Source organism: Anoplopoma fimbria, chromosome 10 (assembly GCF_027596085.1).
Source record: "Anoplopoma fimbria isolate UVic2021 breed Golden Eagle Sablefish chromosome 10, Afim_UVic_2022, whole genome shotgun sequence".
Classification (NCBI taxonomy): Eukaryota; Metazoa; Chordata; class Actinopteri; order Perciformes; family Anoplopomatidae; genus Anoplopoma; species Anoplopoma fimbria.
This window is the reverse complement of record NC_072458.1, coordinates 19,179,870-19,202,124: the sequence shown is the minus strand read 5'-3', so window position 1 is coordinate 19,202,124 and position 22,255 is coordinate 19,179,870. Positions and strand designations below refer to the sequence as shown.

Sequence of the window (22,255 nt, the reverse complement as noted above, 5' to 3'; positions counted from 1 at the left end):
ACGATTTCATCATCATTTGTCCCTTCTGGTTTTTTTCATTTTCAGGGCTTAAAAATGCTCTCAATTTCATAATATATTAAAAATGAAAATGTCAGGTGCTCTTTTTAAATGTATCAATTGCTATAAGGGTTCTGTATGGGTCTGAAAAAGATACACAAACTTGACATGTACCTTTAAGACCCGACCGGAATGAACTCAACAATTATCACACCATCTTGCTCGATAATGTGGTCTTATTTTCATGTAATATTCATGCTCATATTACATCACAATATACCAAACAGAAAAAGTTGCAACTCCTTCAACAGATCATTTGGGCTGACAGTAGCCTTTTACAACAGATTTAATGTACCAGCTTATTTCCAGTGTATAAATAAAAGAAGATAAGTGACTAAGCCTTTAGAGGCCTGTTATCAGGCAAAGTCTGTGTGTAATACAACGTGGTTCATAAATTAGACGCTTACCACCACCAAGGCTTTGAAAATTCTGTCATACTTTGAGATTAGGACTATTTACTTCCTGTAAACCAACACAATTCCTTTTCCAACACCTTTTTTCTTTTTTTTTAACTGTATGAAATGTAAAAGAAATTGACTGGAAGGAAAGGGTGCTCTGTAGATACACTGTATTTGAAATGTCACCCTCCTCGGACTGCCTCAGCTAAAGGGCAGTCTGTGATGCTTTAAACACCGTAGGTCTTCAGGGCAAAGCCAAAGAGCCACTCTTAATTGGCTGGAGCAAATGGCTGCACATCTGAGTCAGGTAGACGGACTTATTTAAATGTCACCAGTGGTTACATGCTGGTATGCGTCAGTTTACCTGGAGCAACATGCGTATGAGTTGGCTGGCAGAGAATCACGGCAGTGTACCAACTGGGTGACCTTTTCTTTTGACAATTGCTGTTCTCTTGTTGGCTGTGTGATGACTGGGACTGGCTGCATTCGCTTCCATCTACTGCTTTCACTGAGACCGTAATGCACCATATGGACTATCAGACAAATGAGAATGAACATATGATTTATTCTCATTCATTTGAACACAACCCATGTAGCCTCAAACTAAAATCTAACATTACTTGGCACTGAGCATTACCTTTATCCCAAAAATGTTCCATCCCTGATGTTGAATCCAAAATGCTTCCACATATTACTTGTTAGTCGTTTGCGTGATTGTAATATCAGCCAGGCTACAGTAGCTAGTTTTCTCCATTATGTGATTCATGTTGGTTGTTATTAGACCATTTGCCTCGTCTTGTTATATTTGCATATTGATTACTCTAATAATCCGCCATTTTCTGTCTGATTTACTGTCAAAACTCCAACATTCACTCCCCCTTTAGCTGTGTTTTGGTCTTCACCATCCCCTGAGGAAAATCAAACTGAACCGATATGGGCAGTAAAACAAAGGCATTGAGGGGAAAGACGCTCAAATGCTCCGTAGAGTCGAGGGGAACTGCACTTCGGTCATATTTTGCTCTGCTGTATCGGCACATCCAACCTCTTTCAGGTTACATTTGAGCCATTGTTTATACAAAAATGTTGTAAACTGCAGCATTATTACATTAAGAGCGTCCAGCTATACAATTGCAAGATAAAAAACTATCCGTTCGGCAAGCACTCAGTCCCCCCATTGACAGGTTTGTAGAGCTCACTCACTCTTAGTTTGAAGAGTTATCATAACTCCCTCAATGAATAACAACTAATGTTAGCCATTTGTTCACATTTATCTATTTCTCTGCATTTTTGCTCATTCAAAAAAAAAAAAATAAAAACTCAGAAAATGTTCTGATGCAATAGACAATGGTACTTTTGCTCTGCAGACATTTTGACTTGTTATAACAGAAGGAGCACAGTTGATACCAAATTTAGTTAAAAATGGCTCAGCTCTGTTAATTGTCCCAGCGAGCCAAGCTAGGGATATGAATTTTCTTGGCTCTCCTTTACTGGAGTCAGTATGTAACATATTTAAATAACTAAAGTTATTTATTTTTTTGGTTTATCGTAGCAATCCAAAGTTGACCTCATGCGCCATTTCACTTTTAAACACTCATTTGAGGAGTTGAAACACAAGTCACTCTGCTCATAGAGCTTAATGTGATTGTGAAACTGGTTGGATTTGAATTTTCCATCATAGGACAGTGGATAAATCAAAACCTTTCAACAGCTCTGGCCCACAAAATGCAATGAAATCCGGATACTGCATGAGCAAATGAGTTGTGAATGATTATTATACACAGTAAGGTGAAGAATCGGACACAGGTCAGTGCTCGTGTGACGCCATAGGGGCCCTTGGAGACGTGGCTCATTAAGCCTGGGATCATAGGAGATCTAGCTCAGATCATCAGTCACAGTGATCTCAGCTCTGCCTCCGCCTTCAGGTATTGATCTCCCACATCCATGGTGAGATATAATCCGTAGGAGCTACTGGGGAGGACAAGCTTTCTGCATGAGTCTGCAGAATTTATAAGGCAATATTTTCCATATTATTAAGATAGATGTTGTGTCACAGAGATTCACTGGTTTTTTTATGCCACTGGAACTGCGAGGCTCCTCCTCAGCGGACCAAGCAGCCATGTCCTGATATGAGTGCTGCCCGATATCGTTTCATTTCATAGGCAGCATCAGCCCATAGACCCAAGCTCTGATGAGATAAGAAGGCTATGGAATTTAGAGAAATGCTAGAGCGATAATTGCATTTCTTAGTCATGCTGTCCGTGGACATTAACACGCTTTTGTTAGGCCGTGCAGAGCAGATAAGTAGTAGGGGTCATGATGTGACCATGACATGTTATTTGCACTGAAAGAATGGTGTCAAATTATTGTTTTCCATCAGTATGTTTGGAACCAGAAGACTTCAAAAAGTGGGAGTTGACAGGGCTGAAAGTCATTGTCACATAAATCACTTTTTTACTTATCAGGCCTCCCTAAGTTTGGCAACTACTCATTTAGGGGCTACAACCAGCAGTTATTTTCACTATTCATAAATTAGTTGATTATGAAAATATTTTCTTCATGTTTCATTTGGTCCATAAAATGTAAGATCACAATAAAACGTTGCCATACCAATTTCCCAAGGGCAAGGGGTGACATTTTAAACGTGCATTTTAAAACCAAAAGATAATTGAGGTTAATATTTGAGGAAAAACAACCAGCAAACTGTCACTTATGAGAATCTGGATTTAATATATTTTTAGGCATTTTTGCTAATGAAAATGACAGAAAACATTAATAGCCCAGAATGCAACAGCAAAGGTAAAGTCAACGTTTTGTCACAGTAAGCTGAGTGTGTGGTGCTGTCCGTGGTCCTGAAAATGTGAACGCATTTCACAGCCACAGTTTAAAAAGCAGTGAGTTACAAGACATCAGACCAGTGCTCCAGTCAACCACCATGCTTACCCAACCAGCAAATTACTGCTCCCAGACCAGCCACTACATAATCCAAACCAGACTCAAACGCCAGTCCCCTAAAACAGCAGCAGCGCTATGAATATTCCCCCTGCTCCTGTTTCCATTTGCTCACAGTCCCTGACAGCCTGACAGAAATATCTTCAGTCACCTGACTGTGGCGAGATGTTACATTTTTGGTCCTCACTCCAAAAAAAAAAAAAAAAAAAAATAGCATCCGTTCTATGTAGAGCAATTCAGTCAGGAAGTTTTTCTGAGCCATACAGATTGAGAAAAGTACATCATTGATATAAAAAAAACTCTCTGAAGTCTCTGAATGAACTCTCTGAAGTATTTCATGTTTGAGCCCTTTTCCTTTCCAAAGTAATGTTTTTTTCACCGCAGCGTTATGTAACAACCCTCGACAAACCTTTCTGAGATGATGGTGAAAAGAAGCCAATACCTTCCTGTTTGCAGAGCCGCTTATGAAATCTTCTCCGTCCTCAAAGGATGCTACATTTGAGTTCTTCCCTAATGTAAAGAGTAGGCAGAGGTGGAGTAAAGCTGTGCATTCTTGGTGCAGTGGTTCCTACATAATGGGACATTGAATCAGTAGTTGTGTGGCATTCAGCCTTTTGATGCATGTGACCCCAAGCTGATGAATAACTCAGGTGAATAAAGGTCTTTTTTGCTCCCGTTTCACCGACCTCATCACTAGTAATGCAGTTTTCATTCACTTTGCTTCGAGCTGGTCCTCAGGTGAGCTTTTCGCTATAAATGTGACTGCGTTATCTTCCTCTGGGCCCACATGAAATGACCAGTCAATAGTTTTACTCAACTGTCTGTACTATTTCCACCCCTGACTGCCTTTCGCAGATGGAGTCAGTACTTTGGGCAGAGAGTTAAGCTTGTATAAGCCCCCTTCAGCAGGATTTTGCTGTGTAAATGTCTCCCTGTATAGCTTAAGACTGGTGAAGAGGTGAGCTTATGTAAAACAACACATCAAAAAACGTAAAGTGGTCAGGACAATAAGCGCTGATTAACCGACTGCATTGAAATGTGTCGAGCTCTAACAGTTTCTGGCAGTTATGCTACAGTGTCTCTTCCAAGGTATGTTAATGTTCTGAGACGTTGATATTTTTCTTTTAAAGTCAGACCTCAGATGAACCTGTGCTTTTGAAAAACTTTATCCTTTGCTTGCCTGAATTTTTTCTTTCTTTTTTACTTGCCTTACTTTCAGGGCTGGTATTTGTACTTGATACCTTTTTTAATAAAGAATCAACCGAAAGAACTCGGTACCATGTGGTATCAAAGCTAAATTGCGTTGCTAAATCGCTCATTGTGAAGTGAACATTTGCCCATTCTCTGATATTTCATGGGCAAAACTTCAAATCAGTTAAATGAGAAAAATAATCAGCAGATTAATTGATAATGAAAACAAATGGTAGATAACAGCCTTAACCCGTTCTTTGGTACATAAAGTAATATATAGACACGTGTATGGCAATAAATTGGGATGAAAAAACCAAAAAGTATAGACTTTAAGGCTCACTTAAAGGTGTAACAGACATTCACTAGGGACTAAGATACAGCAGGACATTAATCACCTTTTCTTAAAGTTGGGCCCGGCTCCAGCTGAAACTCATTGCTCTGGGCAGTTCATTGCTCCCACAGTAACAGCTACTCCTAATTGCTGGCTTTCATTTAAAATGAATGACTGCCGGCTGCTTTTGCCGCACATGAATCTTTCAGTTAGAGTAACACCTGAGGCCAGTTTTGAGTCTGAAGTTAAAGTATCAGTATGTCCAGAGTTTAGAAGGGAAATCTTTATAGCTTTGCTGGACAGGAAACATCTAATCCTCATTCATTGTTATTGACGTATCAATTCATGTCAGATGCATTGTATTCAGCCGTGTGTGCAATAACAGGAATGTGATCAAACGTTAATCGGCATCTTTTGGTGTGCAGAAAACAACCTTCCTCTGTTTCGTGTTTGCTCTTCCGTCCTCTACATGTTTCACATCTTCCTCCAGACAGATACATTATCACAGTCAAACACAAGGTAATTACAAACAGTGCTTAAAGGGGCTAAATTCAAAATTCAGAGCATATTTAGTCCCTTCACATGGCTCTCAACATGGCAAAGGCTGAGCCACCGGCTACCAGCTAACAGCGCTAACAGCACAAACAACCAGGCCAACAACCTGACTGTAAAACAGCGATGAGCGGGTGCCAAGCTGTGCTTTGAGAAGTTCACGTTGGGCTCTTTGCTTGGCCTTTGATCACATCCAGGAACAGGATGCTGTTGGCTGTGATAGTGCTTCACCTATATTCCTACATTGTAGGACGCCTCGGTGATATTTTAGATAATTGATGCCTACACAGAACATGGAAGTGTTTTGCCCTTTATATATTTTCTGCTCCGAAAGTACCTTTCACCACTGACTGGGAGAAAGTGACACAGAAATTGACTTTTGTCCTTTTTATTTTTCTATTTCTGCACATACAGCCCTGTTTGCTCAAAAGTATGTCGAAGAAGTATTTTTCCATTTAACATACTTATTTTAAAGCCTGCAGAGTTATCGGCAGCTCCCACACAGTCGGTATTTGTCCAAAACATTATAAAAAAGTAGGGGGTCAAGTTATCCTTAGCTATGTCTTGTTTATGTGTCCAGTATTCTTTTGGAAATTGTTATTTGGGCTTTTAATTTGCAGTTTTTTTGAAGGCCAGTCTTTTTGACTGAAAGGCAGAAAAATAGACCTCCTTTTGAAGTCATTAGCAGTTGTCACAAAGGCAAGGCCAAATAATAATTGTTACTTTTTCCACTCATGGGAGATAGTTCTGAGGAAAAAGTCACAAGTAGAGAAATGTTTTATCAGGGGAAAAAAGCAATTTGTGTTGAGATGCAAGTTTAAATTGTGTGTTGTTTGTGTGTGTTGTTTGTATCCCATCCTGTAATTTGTTGGTGCCCCGCATGGTCATTATCATTCAAATTTGAGTACAACAACCACAAACCCAACGCATTCACAGCTTTTATTATTATTATTTATTTCATAAGTCAATGGACGAGAGGCTTGCATACTCTCTTTGGCTTTATTCCCCTTAGATATCCCATTGATCCGCTGGTTGTCAATCAGCCATCCCGCTCTAAATGATCAGTACCCCTGAGGCTGTGTAAATCATGAGCTGCTCGAGAAAACACAAGACTGATGAGCTGGCGGAGGTGACACTGTTGCTTGAAGAATATCCCCGCCAGACAGATTAACTTTGATGTATTTGGCATCCAAATGATGTGATGAGTTTATTATCAGACCTCAAACATTATCCATCAGCAGGGGGTTGGACAAATTCAATCAACCCTTGTTCAGTATCATATTTATTACTATAGCCCCACAATGAAGCCTGCCTTTGTGACTTTAGAGCATCCAACAGTTGTTGATGTGACTCTGTGGTTGGTTTTTTTCCTGGTCTCCTTGTATTGGACAGAATTATATTGTCCAGGTTATTTCATGGTGTCCACATCTGGCATTGTTGCATTCATTGGCCTAAACAACCCCCTAGTTTACATTCAAAGCTTGACTGACATATCAGCCCGGCCAACATTAAATTATCACAGATATATCGGTATCGCCATATAAGTTAAATGACAAAAGATTGCAGTACAGAAAGGCCAAAAACTGTTTACGGTAACTTAGAAACAGCGATACCGTTACAGAGAACATCCACCCGTATTCATTGGCAAGTTTATTTTACAACTGAACAAACATATAAAAATATGTTTCACACGTTTTTATGTAAAAGTAAGAATATCTGACAGTGACTCGTTGACGCTTTTTCCAGACTCTCAATTATCAGTATTAGTATCGGCCTCCAAAATCCAGTAACTGATGCCCTGGAATGAGGAATCTTTAATAACCAAATTTAAAAAACAGTTAGACACTTTTAGCAAATGTGTTGATCGTCTCTCTTGGGTCGGTGATCAGATGGATTCCACTCTTATGTGTAAGAAATACGAATCTACTGCCAGCAGTCTGCTAGATTAGCTTAGCATAAAGACTGGATACAGGAAAACAACTATCCTGGCTCTGCCCAAAGGCAACGAATTCACCAGCATCTGTAAAACTCACCAACGAGCATGTTGTATCATGTTTATTTCATCCATAAGAAAGGAAAGTATGAAAAGGACAAGTTGTGGTTTTACGGGCCAATAATGTGGATTTTTTTTATTTCTTTTTTTTACTTTTGGACAAAGCCATGCTTGCTGTTTCCAGTTTTTGTGCTAAGCTAACCTGTTGCTGGCAGTAGCTTCCTATTTTTTACACACTGGTATCATTTTTGTCATTTGACTATCGGCAAGAAAGTAATTAAGCAAATCTCCAAAAATGTAGAACTGTTCCTTTAAGGGATACTTATCAATTCTTTTTATGTTTTGGGATTATGCAAAAACATTTTTTCTTTGCTATCTTTTGAAAATCTGGTCAGTTTTTAATTGCTTAAATGACACATGCTTATCTGTTTAATCACCTTCCAAGATTCCAGAACCTTATGTAACCCAATTATTTTAGAAGTAAAACCACTTTCCAGATTTAATTAGATGATTAACTGGAATCTGCAGTGCATCAAGGGAATAGGCCAGAGCACATAGTTCCACATAGTGTATTAAGTAGAATGAGAGAAAGTAATTAATCCTATCTGCGCTTAAGAGTATGCAAAGTGTGAGGATATTTTGGGCAATCATGATATAAATGTATGCATGCTGAGCTTGTTAATATGTTAACGACACAACTTAAAGGAGAGTGAAGAATTGACAATTTGTGTGCCAAATATGCCGTTTGTCACATTAGGCCACGTCCAAATCTTAAAACAATATCTCACAAAAGCTCCCTTTTTATTAAAAAAAAACAGGTGGACGACATGTTGGGTGAGGAGAGCGACAACGAGAGTGAGGGCCGAGGGAAGGAGAAGCCGGGTAATGAGGAGGTGGAGGATGAAGGGGAGCAGCGTCGGCATCAGCAGCAGCAGCAGCAGTCAGGAGCTGGACAGACATCAGCAGGAGGAGGAGAGCTCGGTCCTCAGGCGATGAGCGTGGAGGAGAGGATCCAGACTCCATGCAGTGAGGACAAGGTGACAAGGTGAGACACAAAACATCATTTCAGAACTCCATCTGTCTCGACACTCTGGGTCCTTTTTGTGTCTGGACTTCAGCTGCCCGTCATAACGTCCGGGATGAACCAGATGTCACATCGTATTTGGCTTCTGTTCTGTGACGTATTTCACAGTAAAACAGAATAGTTGTGGAGTGTGCAGTTAAAGGTATTTAAATCAAATCCTTCTCATTTGAATGGAACACTAAAAGTTGGAAGTTACAGAGGACTGTTGGCTCCACACCTCTCACCTGTTATATGAAACCAAAACAGAAGCTTAAGACGCTCCCACTTCTGTTTCACTAGGTTAAAGTAAACCAAAAGTAAAATGCACATGGATATCCCATAACCCTCTTATTCACGGTTTTATCTTTAGCCCAAATATTTACTATTACATATTTCCTCTCTCTCCTCATCTTGCACAAACACCTCCCTGCGATAAATCCTCGCAAATGTACTGTATATTCTCAGGTCGTACCTCTCCTATGACTATTATCATAACACAGCACTTCGTCAACACGGCGATGCTGATGGCAGACGGTCTGGTCTGTTGTCATGGAGACAAATTTCAAACAGACAGCAGGCAGTCTGAGACTTCTGAACATATCAGAGTGTCTTATTGCTGAGGGAGAGTGGAGCAGAGCTGACGGGTTATTTGATTTGTCTTTTCTGAATCCTTTGCATCTAATATTTGCCCGTGCATTCATTTGAGATTTTCGTGCAGTGTATTTAAACATTTAAACATCTCTCCATGTTGAAAAACATCAATATAGTAAATATAGCATGGAGCTTTTAGTCTCGACCAAAATCAAGTACTACATCACAGCTGTCAGCGGCTACAATCACACCTCTCCCAAATCTCTGACACACATTTCTAAGTTTATTTATACATTTACTGCTTCTGTTGTATCATTGCAGCTTTGCACAAGTTCCATCATTTTTTGCATAATACTGTTTTGGCTTGATGTTGTCGTGGTTACAACATATGAGTCACCTGACACCTGTGGTGGCTTTATTGATAATGTATCTTTGTCAGTGCTCTCTGTGTAGTGTTATCTAGTTACAGAGTTGGTCGTTCATCACGGAAAACATTACATTACATTACATTACATTACAGTCATTTAGCAGACGCTTTTATCCAAAGCGACTTACAGGAAGTGTATTCAACATAGGTATTCAAGAGAACTACTAGTCACCAGAAGTCATAAGTGCATCTCCTTTCTTAAACAAGCATGTTAAAGCATAAACCAGAGCAAAAGTATAGTGCAGAGGCAAATTACTACGAAAACAATAATTGCAACAGACTAATCCGAATACAATAAGTGCTACAAACTACTACGAATAGGATAAGTGCAGTAAACAAATACAAATTCAATAAGTGCAGCGAACTGATACGAATACAGTAAGTGCAGCAACTAATACGAGGGGTAGAACAACTTCTACCCCTCTTATTTATTAAGTATAATGATATCGGGTCCTCAAAAAATGTGTAACTCTCTCCACACCTGAACATGTGCTGTTGAGCACACTGTCTCGCCCTCAATATTCTTCTTTTTTATTCTTTATAAGACAGGTTGTCTTTTCTTCACTGTCAATATTCTACTTTATATCTCTTTTTGCTCTTCAAAGTCTTATATGAAGAGTCCCTATATAATAGACGCTCAATTATTTACTCTATAGTTGGTAAAATAATTTTTAGAGGAGGTGAATGCTATTTAATGGGTAGAGAAGGGGCAGGAAAAATTCTGTAAAGTATACCTTTTATACATTTAAAAGAGATGCACACACGATCACCATTACTTGCTAATTCCTATTAATGTGTACAAAAACATTTGAGCTTTTAGCAGTCTCGACTCTAAAGTATAAATATTAAGCAACAGCAAAGTCTCTTCAAGTTTAATTTACCTTTTATAAATGATGTGTAAAATATATTACTGAATCATTTACAAGTCATTTATAAAATCATCACAAGTAAATGTGTTGGATGTCATTTTAACGTCTTCCCAACCTGTAACAAATGATCCGTATATGCATAAAAGTAATTTGCAAAGCTTTCTGCATCCTCCTTGCACAGGACTAATAAATGCAAAATAAAAAAATTGCAGTTAATTTGTTACAGTTGACCAGTAGTGACAATTGTATTTTTACATGGTGAAGATGATCAAACGGTTCGCTTAGATTTAGATTTAGGGGGATGCAGAAACGTTTTTTTAAGTGAGCTGATCTGGTTTAATAATTTAAACTCTCTCGTTTGATTTTGCTTATGCCAAGTAGATTACACTTGAAATGGGTTTGTACACATCAATAGAAATGATGAAGTATTGTTTATGACGTGTGCATCTTTGTAGATTTTCAAAGGAATACTCTGCAGAATCTTTCCCTCCCTTCTCTTCCTATTAAACAGCATAAAGCTCTTCTGAAATGATTGATCTTTCTCATTGCATACGGCCAATTAGCAGTGCGTCCTACAGTACAGAGGGTGTCGACAACTGTGTGCTGTCCCTGACACACATGGAGTCACCAGCAGCTTCTTTTCACATGCAGGAACGTCACTGTCAGATCATAGATCACAGTGATTCATTAAATATCAACTAATTACTTATTAATCATGTACTGATGATTTTCTTTATATCTCTTTCATGATTTACTAAAGGTTTATAGATGACTTGCAACACATTTGTGATATGTTAACAGAGCACTTATTAAGCATTTACAAACATTAATACATTTCTTTCTTGATCATTAGTTTGTTATTTTTATTTAGGCTTATAATTGACTGGTAGTTATAAATATTCCAAACTTAAAAATCATCATCATTGTTTAGGTGTTGTATCAGGTGTCTATTAAATGTCGGACATTGTCATTGTAATAATAATTAAGCCTTTATTAGTCCCACAATGGGGAAATTACAATTCTCTGCATTTAACCCATCCTGGAGGAGCAGTGGGCTGCTAAGGGGCGCTAGTTGTCCCGCTCAAGGACACCTCGGCATGTTGACTGTAGAGGGGTTCGAACCACCAACCTTGTGGTTACGGGACGAGCGCTCTACCTGGCGTGCCACAGCCGCCCCCTAAGATTGTTACTAAGAAAGAGTTTATACGCATGGACTCTGCATTTTTAGTTTTAGTTTGAGAGTACTCCATGCTGTATTTATCTCACAATACACATTCGGAATGAAAACAGGATAAGCAAAAGTGAAGCTAATATCATTAATGATAGCTCCGTTTCAGCAACTATTGCAGTGCACTGCAGCAGTTTAAAAATGTCCTTAGTTACACCTGTGTTTGAAAAGATCCGAGCGTCGGCTGTGAAAACGATCTATTGAACCTTAACTCAAAGTTTCAGTGGGTAGATGGAGGATAGGAGGCATCACACTTTGGCCGGCCAAACAAAAGGTCCCAGCCTGTAGTCCTCAGGTAATGGTCCAAACGATGAACCACTGTACCTCTTTGTGTTGACTCGGGTTTAATGTCTGTAAGTCCATGTTCAGCCTCACTGCTCTGATTGCCAGACCTATATATAAAAAAAAAAAGGCGATACCTTGTTTGGGGTCTGACTTTTTCTTTTTCGTATCCATGGCTGTCCAGGTCTCAGCAGGCAGCACCATGGTGCTTCTTTTCCCTTCGTTTCCCTCCTTTGGGCGGTCTTGGTCTGACACCTTTTGGTTGCTTCTAATGAGTCAAGCCTGAAATACACTGTTTTACTGTGTTGCTCGGTTGCTGTCAAGAAAACCTCTGGTTGTCCAACTCCAGTCAGTGCAGTGGTGCAGAGGAGCCACACATGATTAGACAGCCTGACACACAAAGGGGGAAGAGTGGAAGTTGTATTCTGAAAGCTCTGTGGAAATCAGCAGGTAGGTCTGGTCCACAGAAAGATACCAGTGACATGGTCTAACAATATCACAGCTTACCTCTGTCTTTCTCTTATATCTATATTTTTAACCACTATGATTCCCTGACATAAGCTCTGATTACCCTGAATGTTTAGCTCATAGAAATATGCTTTATACGGTTACATTTAACAGTTTTTTTTATGCATTCATCTGCACCAACCTTGCCTGACAAGCTTATACTTCCTTCTGTTTCTTTCTTTTCTTTCTGGTAAATCTTGTGGAAACCTAAACATTGGCTTTGGCTATGTTTTGTTTTTTTATGAATAAGAAACTGGTTTAAACCCATACTCAAACACCAGTAACTTGCCCACATTTGGTAACAGCCTTATATCTCTGCTCTACCTCACGTATTCCTGTAGGACCTCTGTACAAACCGCAGAAAGAACCCACGTTCCTAACATGCTGTAAGAGCAACAGAAAAATTAAAGATTTAAAAGCAGGAAAGACATGCCTGCAAAGCTGTGTTGTACAGTTATGCAATTTATTTTGAACCACAAAGTTTGCTTAAAGGCACACTCAAACTAAAAATACCATTTCCTCATCCGTTGTGCATCCCTTATAACAGAGAATGAAGGACAGATACATTTGTATAACGTTCCTTCAAGGCAAGTAAGAGCATACAAAGGTAGTAGCCTTTTAAAGCACTATTCTGACAATTGAGTATTGCACTTCCAAAAAGTTGGAGGACTCACAAGAGGCAGATTTAAAAAAAAATAATAAAAAGAAATAAAAGGAGCAGTCAGGTTCGAAGAAGTTGAGGCCAAGATATTCAGACTTTTGTCTTTAGCATCGGTGAAGCTCCAGAAACGCTGGATACTACATTTCCCATAATTCCAGTTAATAGCATCTTTCTTTAGAAATTCTCTGACACAGAGCTCGACAGTAAGGTTTCAGATGTGAAAATGAAATCAATATTCTGAATGGAGATTGTGAAACGATGGTATGTCCCCCTGTAGAAGACACGAGTCTTGTGATATTAACCTTGTATTAAGAAAAACAAAGTCAAGAACTACACTACGTACAGTCCTCAGTGTAACAGCGACTTCTCTGACTGATGGAGCTCACTGTTACCATGGAAATGTTTACCGCACCCGCAACGGCTAGTGAGGGTTCACTCTCGTACGTTCTGCGCCTTGATTTACAACCAAACCGACATGGCTGCACGTTTAGGAACTTTCTTGTTTGGTTTTTTTCTTACACTGAAATAGGTCTCTGAACACATTTGAGGCGCGAAATAAACCATTCTACATTCTAGATTGACAATGGTTGGGTTTTGGGATTCGCCGACTGCAATGGTTTATGGGATGAGTAGTTCCTTCACTCAAGAAATGTTTATTGAGACAGTCTTCTACCTTTTGAGTTTTTTCCCGCTCTGTTCTTTTTATCCATCTTGTAGTTCGTTGGATTAGTTCTAAACTGAAAATATTAGGATTTTCTGAAATATCAATGGAGTGATGGAATAGGAAATTCACTTTGGGAATCTGGGACGTTCAAACAGTGGGCGGTCTATTTGCCAACTTCTTTCAAACCCAACACCTCTCTAGTCTGAGTTATAGACAATGACATCATCGGGGTAGGAGTAATGTTGCCTATGATGAAGTTGTTGTGTAAAATGCAGTAGTGTCCCTTTAACACTATCCGAATAATACAAAAATAACATAAAAGTGAAAGAGAAGTCAAAATATGACAAAGATATCATTTGCATGTTTAGTTACCAGTGTAATCCACATACCGAATTACCAGATAACACTTCAAATGTCATAGATGGGAGGTTAAATTCTGTATTTCTAAATTTAGTGAGAACCTACTTTGAATGTTCTCACAGTGGGAAATGAACAGCATATTCTATAAGGATCGACAAAGGCTGTACGATTTGTTCTGTACAGACTGAGCCTGCTTCAATATAATTCTCCTGTCTGACAGAGACAAGAAGTTCACTGTCTTGTTTCCCCAGAAGGCCGTTAGAGGCAATGTAAGACTGTATAGAAGAAAGCTTCCTGATTCAGACGTGACTCTGGGACCTCCACTCCTTCAGGGAGGCAGCCATAGAAGTTGCCACTCTGTCCGTCTCCATCCCTTTGGCTTCACCACTTTCTTATATCTGGCACAAAATTGTCATACATCTGTTGCTAAGATACCGTAGTGATGTGAACGTCTCCGTTTTGTTCTCACCGTCATTCAGTATCTGCTGCTGCCTTTATTTTCTTGTATAAACAACGTTGCTCTCATTTCTGTTCTGTCTGGGTATTTTTCTGTTCTGTTAGGCAACTAATAGGTAGTTCTTATTGTCTTATTTTTTTCCTAATTGAGATCCATCCAACTGGGATTTACACCAACAGTTCAAGCAAGTAACAATTATACAGTGCTGTGGATCCCGAGGACCAGTGTTTGCAACCACTGTTTGAGTCAAATCATAAATAATTGGCTTCAACAAAAGAAAATCCCAACATGATTTGTATCCCTGCACATCGTGAGAAGGATCAGTCATTCTCACAGACAGCTCCTTTAACATCATTGCGCTTCACTGTACATCCTTATAAATCTGTTCATTGGGAGATTACATGCTCAGTCTTTTTTAAGACCCATGAATGCATGATGGGCTTGCAAGAATCTGCATTAGGCTGATTCCACAACAGCTTGACGTTTTTGTTTGTTTGCCAATTTAAAGTCATTTATTTTTACAAACATATTTTATAGCTTTATGAATGAGGAGTGAGGGAGTGCCTGTGTAGCTCATGTTGTGTGTATGAGAGAGGGAGGACTGGTGTCATGTTGTGTGTGTGTGTGTGTGTGTGTGTGTGTGTGTGTGTGTGTGTGTGTGTGTGTGTGTGTGTGTGTGTGTGTGTGTGTGTGTGTGTGTGTGTGTGTGTGTGTGTGTGTGTGTCTGGTGATTGTCCTCTGTCATAATATCATCAAGATGCAATCTTTTCTTCTGATCTTGTGTTGTGAGGAACGTTATGTTGACAGTTTAAGGGCAGATGGTTGGAAGATTACCAGACTTAATATGCAAGCAAAGCTACAGTATCACAGAAGCTGACCACGCTACAGTACTTACAGAAAAGATTACACTATGCATTATTTCCTAAAGTTTAATGTTAAATACCAGTGTTTGGCCTTCAATTATTTTTTTTAATGTTATAGCTTATTTAAATATGTACTAATGAGATTAAAAGGTACTTTGTGTATTGCTTGGTCTTTTATAGGACTGTTGGCATGATTCTCGGTCTCATCTTGGATTTTGTTTTGCATATTTCTTAAAAAATGGTGGTTGTTCGAATGAGGGATTTCATGCAAATCATGAACAAAAGCTACCAAAATTAGATATGCAAGGTTTTGTTTAATAACTGTGAACACTTGTGGGGTTTTATTTAATGTATAATGTGAAGCACTATCCCGACTAATCTGGTTGTTTTGTTAGAACCACTCTTTGTTCTTCATCTTGTTTCGGCAAGCATGTGTGTTCATTTATTCAAATCAAAAGAATTCATGAATATTTTTTATTTATTGTTTGGTATCAGAGGTCTTTTTAGTTGTAGCATAAATCCTTCCATAACTGTCTGCTGCTGAGCAAAAAAGGAAGTTTACTGACCTTGTTCAATCAAAATCAGCCTTAAACTGGCTTAACCCAAACCGTCTGCTCTCTATCTACTGCGCTCCCGTCTGTGCTCCTTGACATCGAAAGGCTTTAATGCGAGTAAGATACATCTCTATAAACTCAGAAAGGAGTGGGAAATTGCATGCATGCTGGTATTTCATCCCACTTGAGTTTGCGTTGGAGGTCATTAGCTGTTAGTCAGGATTGGTGTGAATGATTTATGTAGAGCAGTATCACTCAGGGCTCTAACAGAGTTAAGATTTAACAAGGAGGTTGTAGGATGAGGTGGATGAACCTCCATCTCCCACCAGCTCACAGGCAGCACAGTTCCAGGTATTTGCTGTAGTGCATCTTTTTGTGGCTTACTTAAAGGTCTTTCATGTTTTATTCATGTTTTTGTCCATGTCTCATTATGTGTCTTATACATCAGGTATCAGTCAGTGGAAGAGGAAGAAAATAGAAGTTCTCTGAAATGTCGTTATTCTTAAAGTGAGATGAACAGTATGAATAACAGATAGTCCTCTCTGGTAGGAACAGCACCACTGAATGGCACAAGTAACAAGGCGAAGGCTTTTAGTGATGGCTGGACCCAATTTTGGGGTTTTGAGCCTTTATTGGTCTCCCTATTTTGTTATCAATATTTTAAAATTCCTAAGGAAATCTGGCTTTTTTTTAGTGTATTTAAAACAAAACCAATGGTCTATTGTGAAGTCATGAATATAAATTCCCAGCCTCACCTATATAGTATAAACAACCAATGGGAGTCCATGTCCTCGTTAATACCTCCATGTTCAACACCTACTCTCTCTCCCTCTCTCTTAGTTAAAAAATGTCAGTTAAAGTGGCAGTACTTAAGATTTCAGTCCTGGTTTCATTAATAATTTATATTTGAGTGAAAACAATGGAGCTTTGCTTTGAGTTTAACAGTCTTTTTGTTGATACATGACCTTCAAGTTTTCCCAGATGTGTGCAAAATTTTGTGTGTAAACAATGGATAAAACCTGTAATGCAGTGGAGGTTTTTATTCTGGAATTGTCACCACTGACACTTCGTTTTTGATATTGCAAATATATACACATTGTACATATTAGCTGATAGAACCGTGCCGACCGCAGACGTCGTTGTAGAAGCGTAGCACCTACTTTCCGGTTCCCCCTCAGGTAAATAATGATGGCTCTGTCTGCACTTTGCACTTGTTTGCACTGTTAGCACTGTTGGCACTGTTGGCACTGTTGGCACTGTTAGCTGCAAGCTGCGTCGCCATGTTGAGACCCATTAAGTGGAAATGGAAATGCTCAGAATCTCATGCTATGCACCTTTAAGATTAACGGTAGACCACTGATCACTTGTTGTGTCACTTATGCAGTGATTGCATTTCTGTAATTACTCCATTTGTGTTTGTGTATTTTGTATAAAAAAAAAGAAATGCTCAGTTCATGAGGAGGGAGTTCTGAGACTGCAGAGTGATTAACAACGAGCGGAGGCTTCCAGTTGAGGATTAGTGAGTGGAGGAACTGTTGGTGCCAAGTGATGCATGGCTCAGGGATTAGTCCTAACTACTGCTATACTTTCACAATTGAAAGAATCCCTAAAACATGTCTGCAGATGCATGTTTGTAATGTTTCAGAGTCATGATGGAGCAGAGTCAGTTGAATACGTGATTCTGTTCTCTCAGTGGTAAAGATTCTGCTTAAACAAGGACAGGGAAGACAGTCGGTGTTCAGAAATCGTTGGAAACAATTAGCCGCCATGCTCTTGTCTTTTGAATACAATGAAGGTACCTGATTAACTAGGTAGCCAGAGTGTTGGCCAGAAACTGCCAATTATGGGACTGTACCGTTTTTAGTCCGTCACAAAATGGATGTAAGGTTTGTGTTGGATGTCAGATGCTGAAGTATCTGGGAAGCCTTCGTTAACTACTGTCTTTCTATCTTTGACTGTTAGCTTTAACACAATGTGTGTTACTAACCCCTCACAATTTTCTGTCATGACTTCTACAGCAATTAGACCCGTTCAATGCTCAAACACTCCTGCAGTTGTCAGTTCTCCTCACTTTTAATTTCCTGTCTCTCAAGGTGAACCGCATCTATTCAGATGCTCCATCGCAGCTTTTTACAGCACAGTGTGTCTCTGGTGTGTATTTATTTCAGAGTGAAAATGAAAGTGTGAAACTTGTCAGCTTGAGCGAGCACGTTATTATAACATCGCCAGAGCGGAGGTGATGAAGGAGGCAAATGGGTTGTTAAGTTTTTTCCATTCAGGATGACAAATTCGAAATGTGTTTCTTCTTTTTTGACCCAATTTCGTTGGATGTGTTTTGAGCCCTGTTTGCCAGTTTCTCACGCTTCATGCATGGTCTCCCATGTATTTCTTGTGTGCAGCTGTTTGCACAACATAGAAGATGGAAGGCTGTTATGGTCTTCGTCAATGCAACACGTATAGGTTGGACACAAACATATGTTCCAATCTCCAGTCTGGGAAGAGAGACAAAAATGACTTTACAGTGGAGCCTTGCCATGTTTATGTTTACTCTGGCACAATCATTTCAGAGAATCTGTTCTTTAATCATTTAGAGAAATATATACCACATTTTTCATTCATAAAATATTGGTAGAAGAACAACCATAGCCTGTTTATTAACAGGGCAACATGGCAGGTAATTATTCAGACAGGCCTTGAGCTCGCTAAGAATTTTGAACAGATTATTAAAGCGGATTAAATAATTAAACCCGCCATAATTGGCATTTTTGGCCCTCTGGTTGTAAACAGAAAGAAGTTGTGAACCCATCAATGACATATCATCAACTGTTAAGATGCCAAACTTGTTAGCAAACAGTTCCTTATTTACTTATCCAGCAGTTACGAAGCAGAAACGAACTCACCTGGGAAATACAAGTCCAATATGAACTGTCCCTTTTCTCTGAGGGAAGACTTTGTCTGTTTCCTGTTTAATGCTGAGCAAGTAGCGTACAGTCGTTTGTTAGAGCTTTTACATCTTTTATAAATATTATAGCCCTTAAACATACGTTCAGGTTGGACATGGAAACCTGTACCTTTCACTGCGAAAGTACTTGAAACTTCTGCTCTGGTTGAAGGTATTCAAACATCCCCATTCAGGTAGGTAATTGACGACAGAAGTCCCTCAGCCAAGTCTGAGAAGTGGCCCTCTCATTAATCGTGGGAGGAAAGTGCAGCGGGGCAGCAGAGCATGAAGTCGCGTCTTCTTTTTGACTGACCCCACTGTGTGATATCAAAGAGGTGCTACTGTCTGAGAGACGATTAAACATGAATGAACCACGGAACGGCAAAACGCCCCAGTTCTACCAAGAAAAACTTCTTATTTCTCAACACTGTTGCTTCCCAGCCTGTTAGTCACTCATTGACCATTTTTTTCGGTGGCAAGCCGGACCTAAGTATATATCCTTTGAATAGATTTTTGACTCCAGTGAAGTGTAAAAGCTAATGATGCTCTACTTTTGTCACTTTTTAAAGATTAACGATCCTAATTTGCACTCTTTATCCCCATTACCAAGTTTTTGGTAAGCCAAGGAGGGCTGTCTGCCAGTAGTTCCAGTGGGACCAAGGCTGTGGATAGCCAGATGTTGAGAAAGGGATTTTATTTTGAATTGTTCTATCATAAAGCCATTTACAGCACAGTCAAAGACCTGCAGGCTTTTGGACAAGCTTTTTTGAACCCTTCTGATAATGAAGCGGGATGACCATGAGCTATTAGATGTCTGTTGCAACATCTCTCTCATTCTCCAACTTTTTCTTCTGCATCGCCCTAGATTCCCCTTTGGGATTAATTAAGTTAATTTGGCATAAAATATACTCTGATTTTATGCACTTAAATTATCATATGAGCATATACTTTTTGTCCTTAAACTGTGGCTGTGAGATAAGCTATGAAATGAGGTGTGAGAAGGCTCTTGAGCTCTCTTGCAGAATTTCACTGCAGATGTCCCATTTCATTTGAAAGCATAAGATAGGGCTGAATGAAATGGAGAAGATATCGAATTGCAATTTTGCTGACCACAGTTGCGATTGCAATTATTTTCTGTGAATGAAAACTCATGGCCTGTATTGGTGGTCTAGAGAGTATGACACATGATATGTGGTTACAGAGCATAATCCGTTCACAAATGTCTTGTGATTAAAGTGGTAAAATTAACAATTCAAATTCAAATTAAAAAATGCCCATCTCAAGATGCACCAATTGCAATTTTCTTGGCCAATTTCAAAGCCGTCTTTTCTATTAAGAACTATAATTGACAGCATGGCTCCAGGCAAACCTTTAACCAGCGCCCCCAAAACCAATTTCAACCATCCAGACATCAGTGTAAACCATCAAACAGTATCCTTTTACTTTGTAATTGTCATCTTTGGTGGGTATTTGCACCACCATATCTTTTCTTGGCAAAAAGTTGTTTGCTGTTATAGTATTGCTCTAAATAAAATCAAAATAAGCACCTTTTTGTGGTATAATAACAAACTACAGGTAAATCAGGTCTGACAATGTTTTGATACTTGTAATGATAATGTTTACAACTTATTGTGCTTGAAAATTTAACTGGGAAAACCCAACAGTCTAATGTCCACCAGCTGTTGGGCATTTACACTCCATCACTATCAAGCTAGCTGCTAACTGTCTTCTAATGGAATGATACAATTAGCAAGACCGTTTAGAGAAAAAGACTCGCTCCTGTGTCGGTCATTTGAATAGCAGACATCTTTGTCAGAGTGAAGATTACAGACACTGCTAGCCCCAGTTGTCATCATAGACAGCTCAGGTAAGGTCAGCAGCTAAAATGTTCACCACTTACAGCTTGTTAAGACATTGAAATGCAAAACTCTACTTTGACACGGCTTGCATGTTATTTTACTACCTCATATTTCCCCTGAACGGGTTGTTATTTAATGGTTATTGTTTGGCGCCCATCAACATTAATGTTTTACTCCAATGAATCTGACTCAGAGCAAGGTTTTCTTTTTCTTTTCTGCTTCATAAAACAAAGTTAAGATGAAAAAAAAAAAGATTTCTCCAGAGAGCACAGAGCACTTTCTGGTATGTACCAGAAAGTCTTTTATGCAGAAGGTGCTTAGTCAGCTTTCGCCTCTGCAAGTAGACGTGGCGGCTGTGCTTAAGTTACATGTTGTTTGCGCCCTGGGAAATATTTCACCTAATGGTGCATGGTCACTTTTCTCTCAGTGGATGTTCTTGGTGCCAAAGCAATAAACCTGAGGCACTTTTAAAAAATGGGCTCAACCAAATGGGCCGCTGTTGTTGAACTAAAGGGAAAACAGCACAATATGGGATGTATTCTGCCTCTGGCACCTTCACAGATTTTTAGAGCCGTGCTTCTGTACTGTATGTATTGTTTTGTGCTGATTTAGCAATATGTGTAGATGATTTATCAAAGCTTTTACATCAATGTTTCTACATGCTTACATACGTAGTCAAGAGACTGACACGCTCTCTAGGGCAATGTGCTTTTCTTTCGTTCAAATACCTACAGTAGGCACATTCACCTGTTTTTGAAATCGGAGCAATGTTCTGCATTTTTATTTCATGTCCACTCTCCTTCCACAGAGGACATGAAATAAGAATAGATTGGGTCTCATCATCAGATGTCACGATCTTATAACTTATGGTGTCCACAATAGTGTAATGCTTGTTTGTTTTTTTTGCCAACTTTTTCAGAGCGGTTGAACTGGTCTCCATCCACTGCAGAACAGCAAAAATTCTATTGCTTTTTTGGTCCTGCTGTCATGCTTTTCTCTCATACTTTGGCCAGTGTATTCGTGAAAAAAAGTATTAAACTTGATTCTGTGTAGTATTGAAAGGGTCTTAAAAAGTCTATAGTACTACCCTGTGTTTTTTGACGCAGTACTAATGTCGCTCTGAACAAGGTTGTAGTCTCTTCTCAAAGTGTGGTGTAGACTCAAGGAAGGCGGCCATTCACATACAGTACCAGTCAAAGGTTTGGACACACCTTCTCATTCAACTGCTTTGAAGAATCTAAAATATAAAACATATTCTGGTTTGTTGAGCATTTGTTTGTTTACCACATAATTCCATATGTGTTCCTTCATAGTTTGGATGTCTTCAATATTAATCTACAATGTAGGAAAAAAAGAAAGAAAGAAAGAAAGAAAAGCCATTGAATGAGAATGTGTGTCCAAACTTTTAACTGGTACTGTACATTTCACCATATGCTGGACTGTAAATTGGTGGTCACA

General features: G+C 39.2%; 1 protein-coding gene across 3 annotated transcripts in view; it reads left to right on the top strand.

Moving 5' to 3' along the window:
• Positions 1–22,255, top strand: part of ctdp1 (CTD (carboxy-terminal domain, RNA polymerase II, polypeptide A) phosphatase, subunit 1) — a 68,257-nt gene that overhangs the window by 24,096 nt on the left and 21,906 nt on the right. For 2 of the 3 annotated variants that reach the window (XM_054605936.1, XM_054605934.1), the window contains exon 12: positions 8,290–8,516. In XM_054605936.1, the coding sequence (XP_054461911.1) occupies positions 8,290–8,516 (227 nt within the window). The remainder of the gene's footprint in view (positions 1–8,289; positions 8,517–22,255) is intronic. The other variant, XM_054605937.1, reaches the window with a different exon arrangement.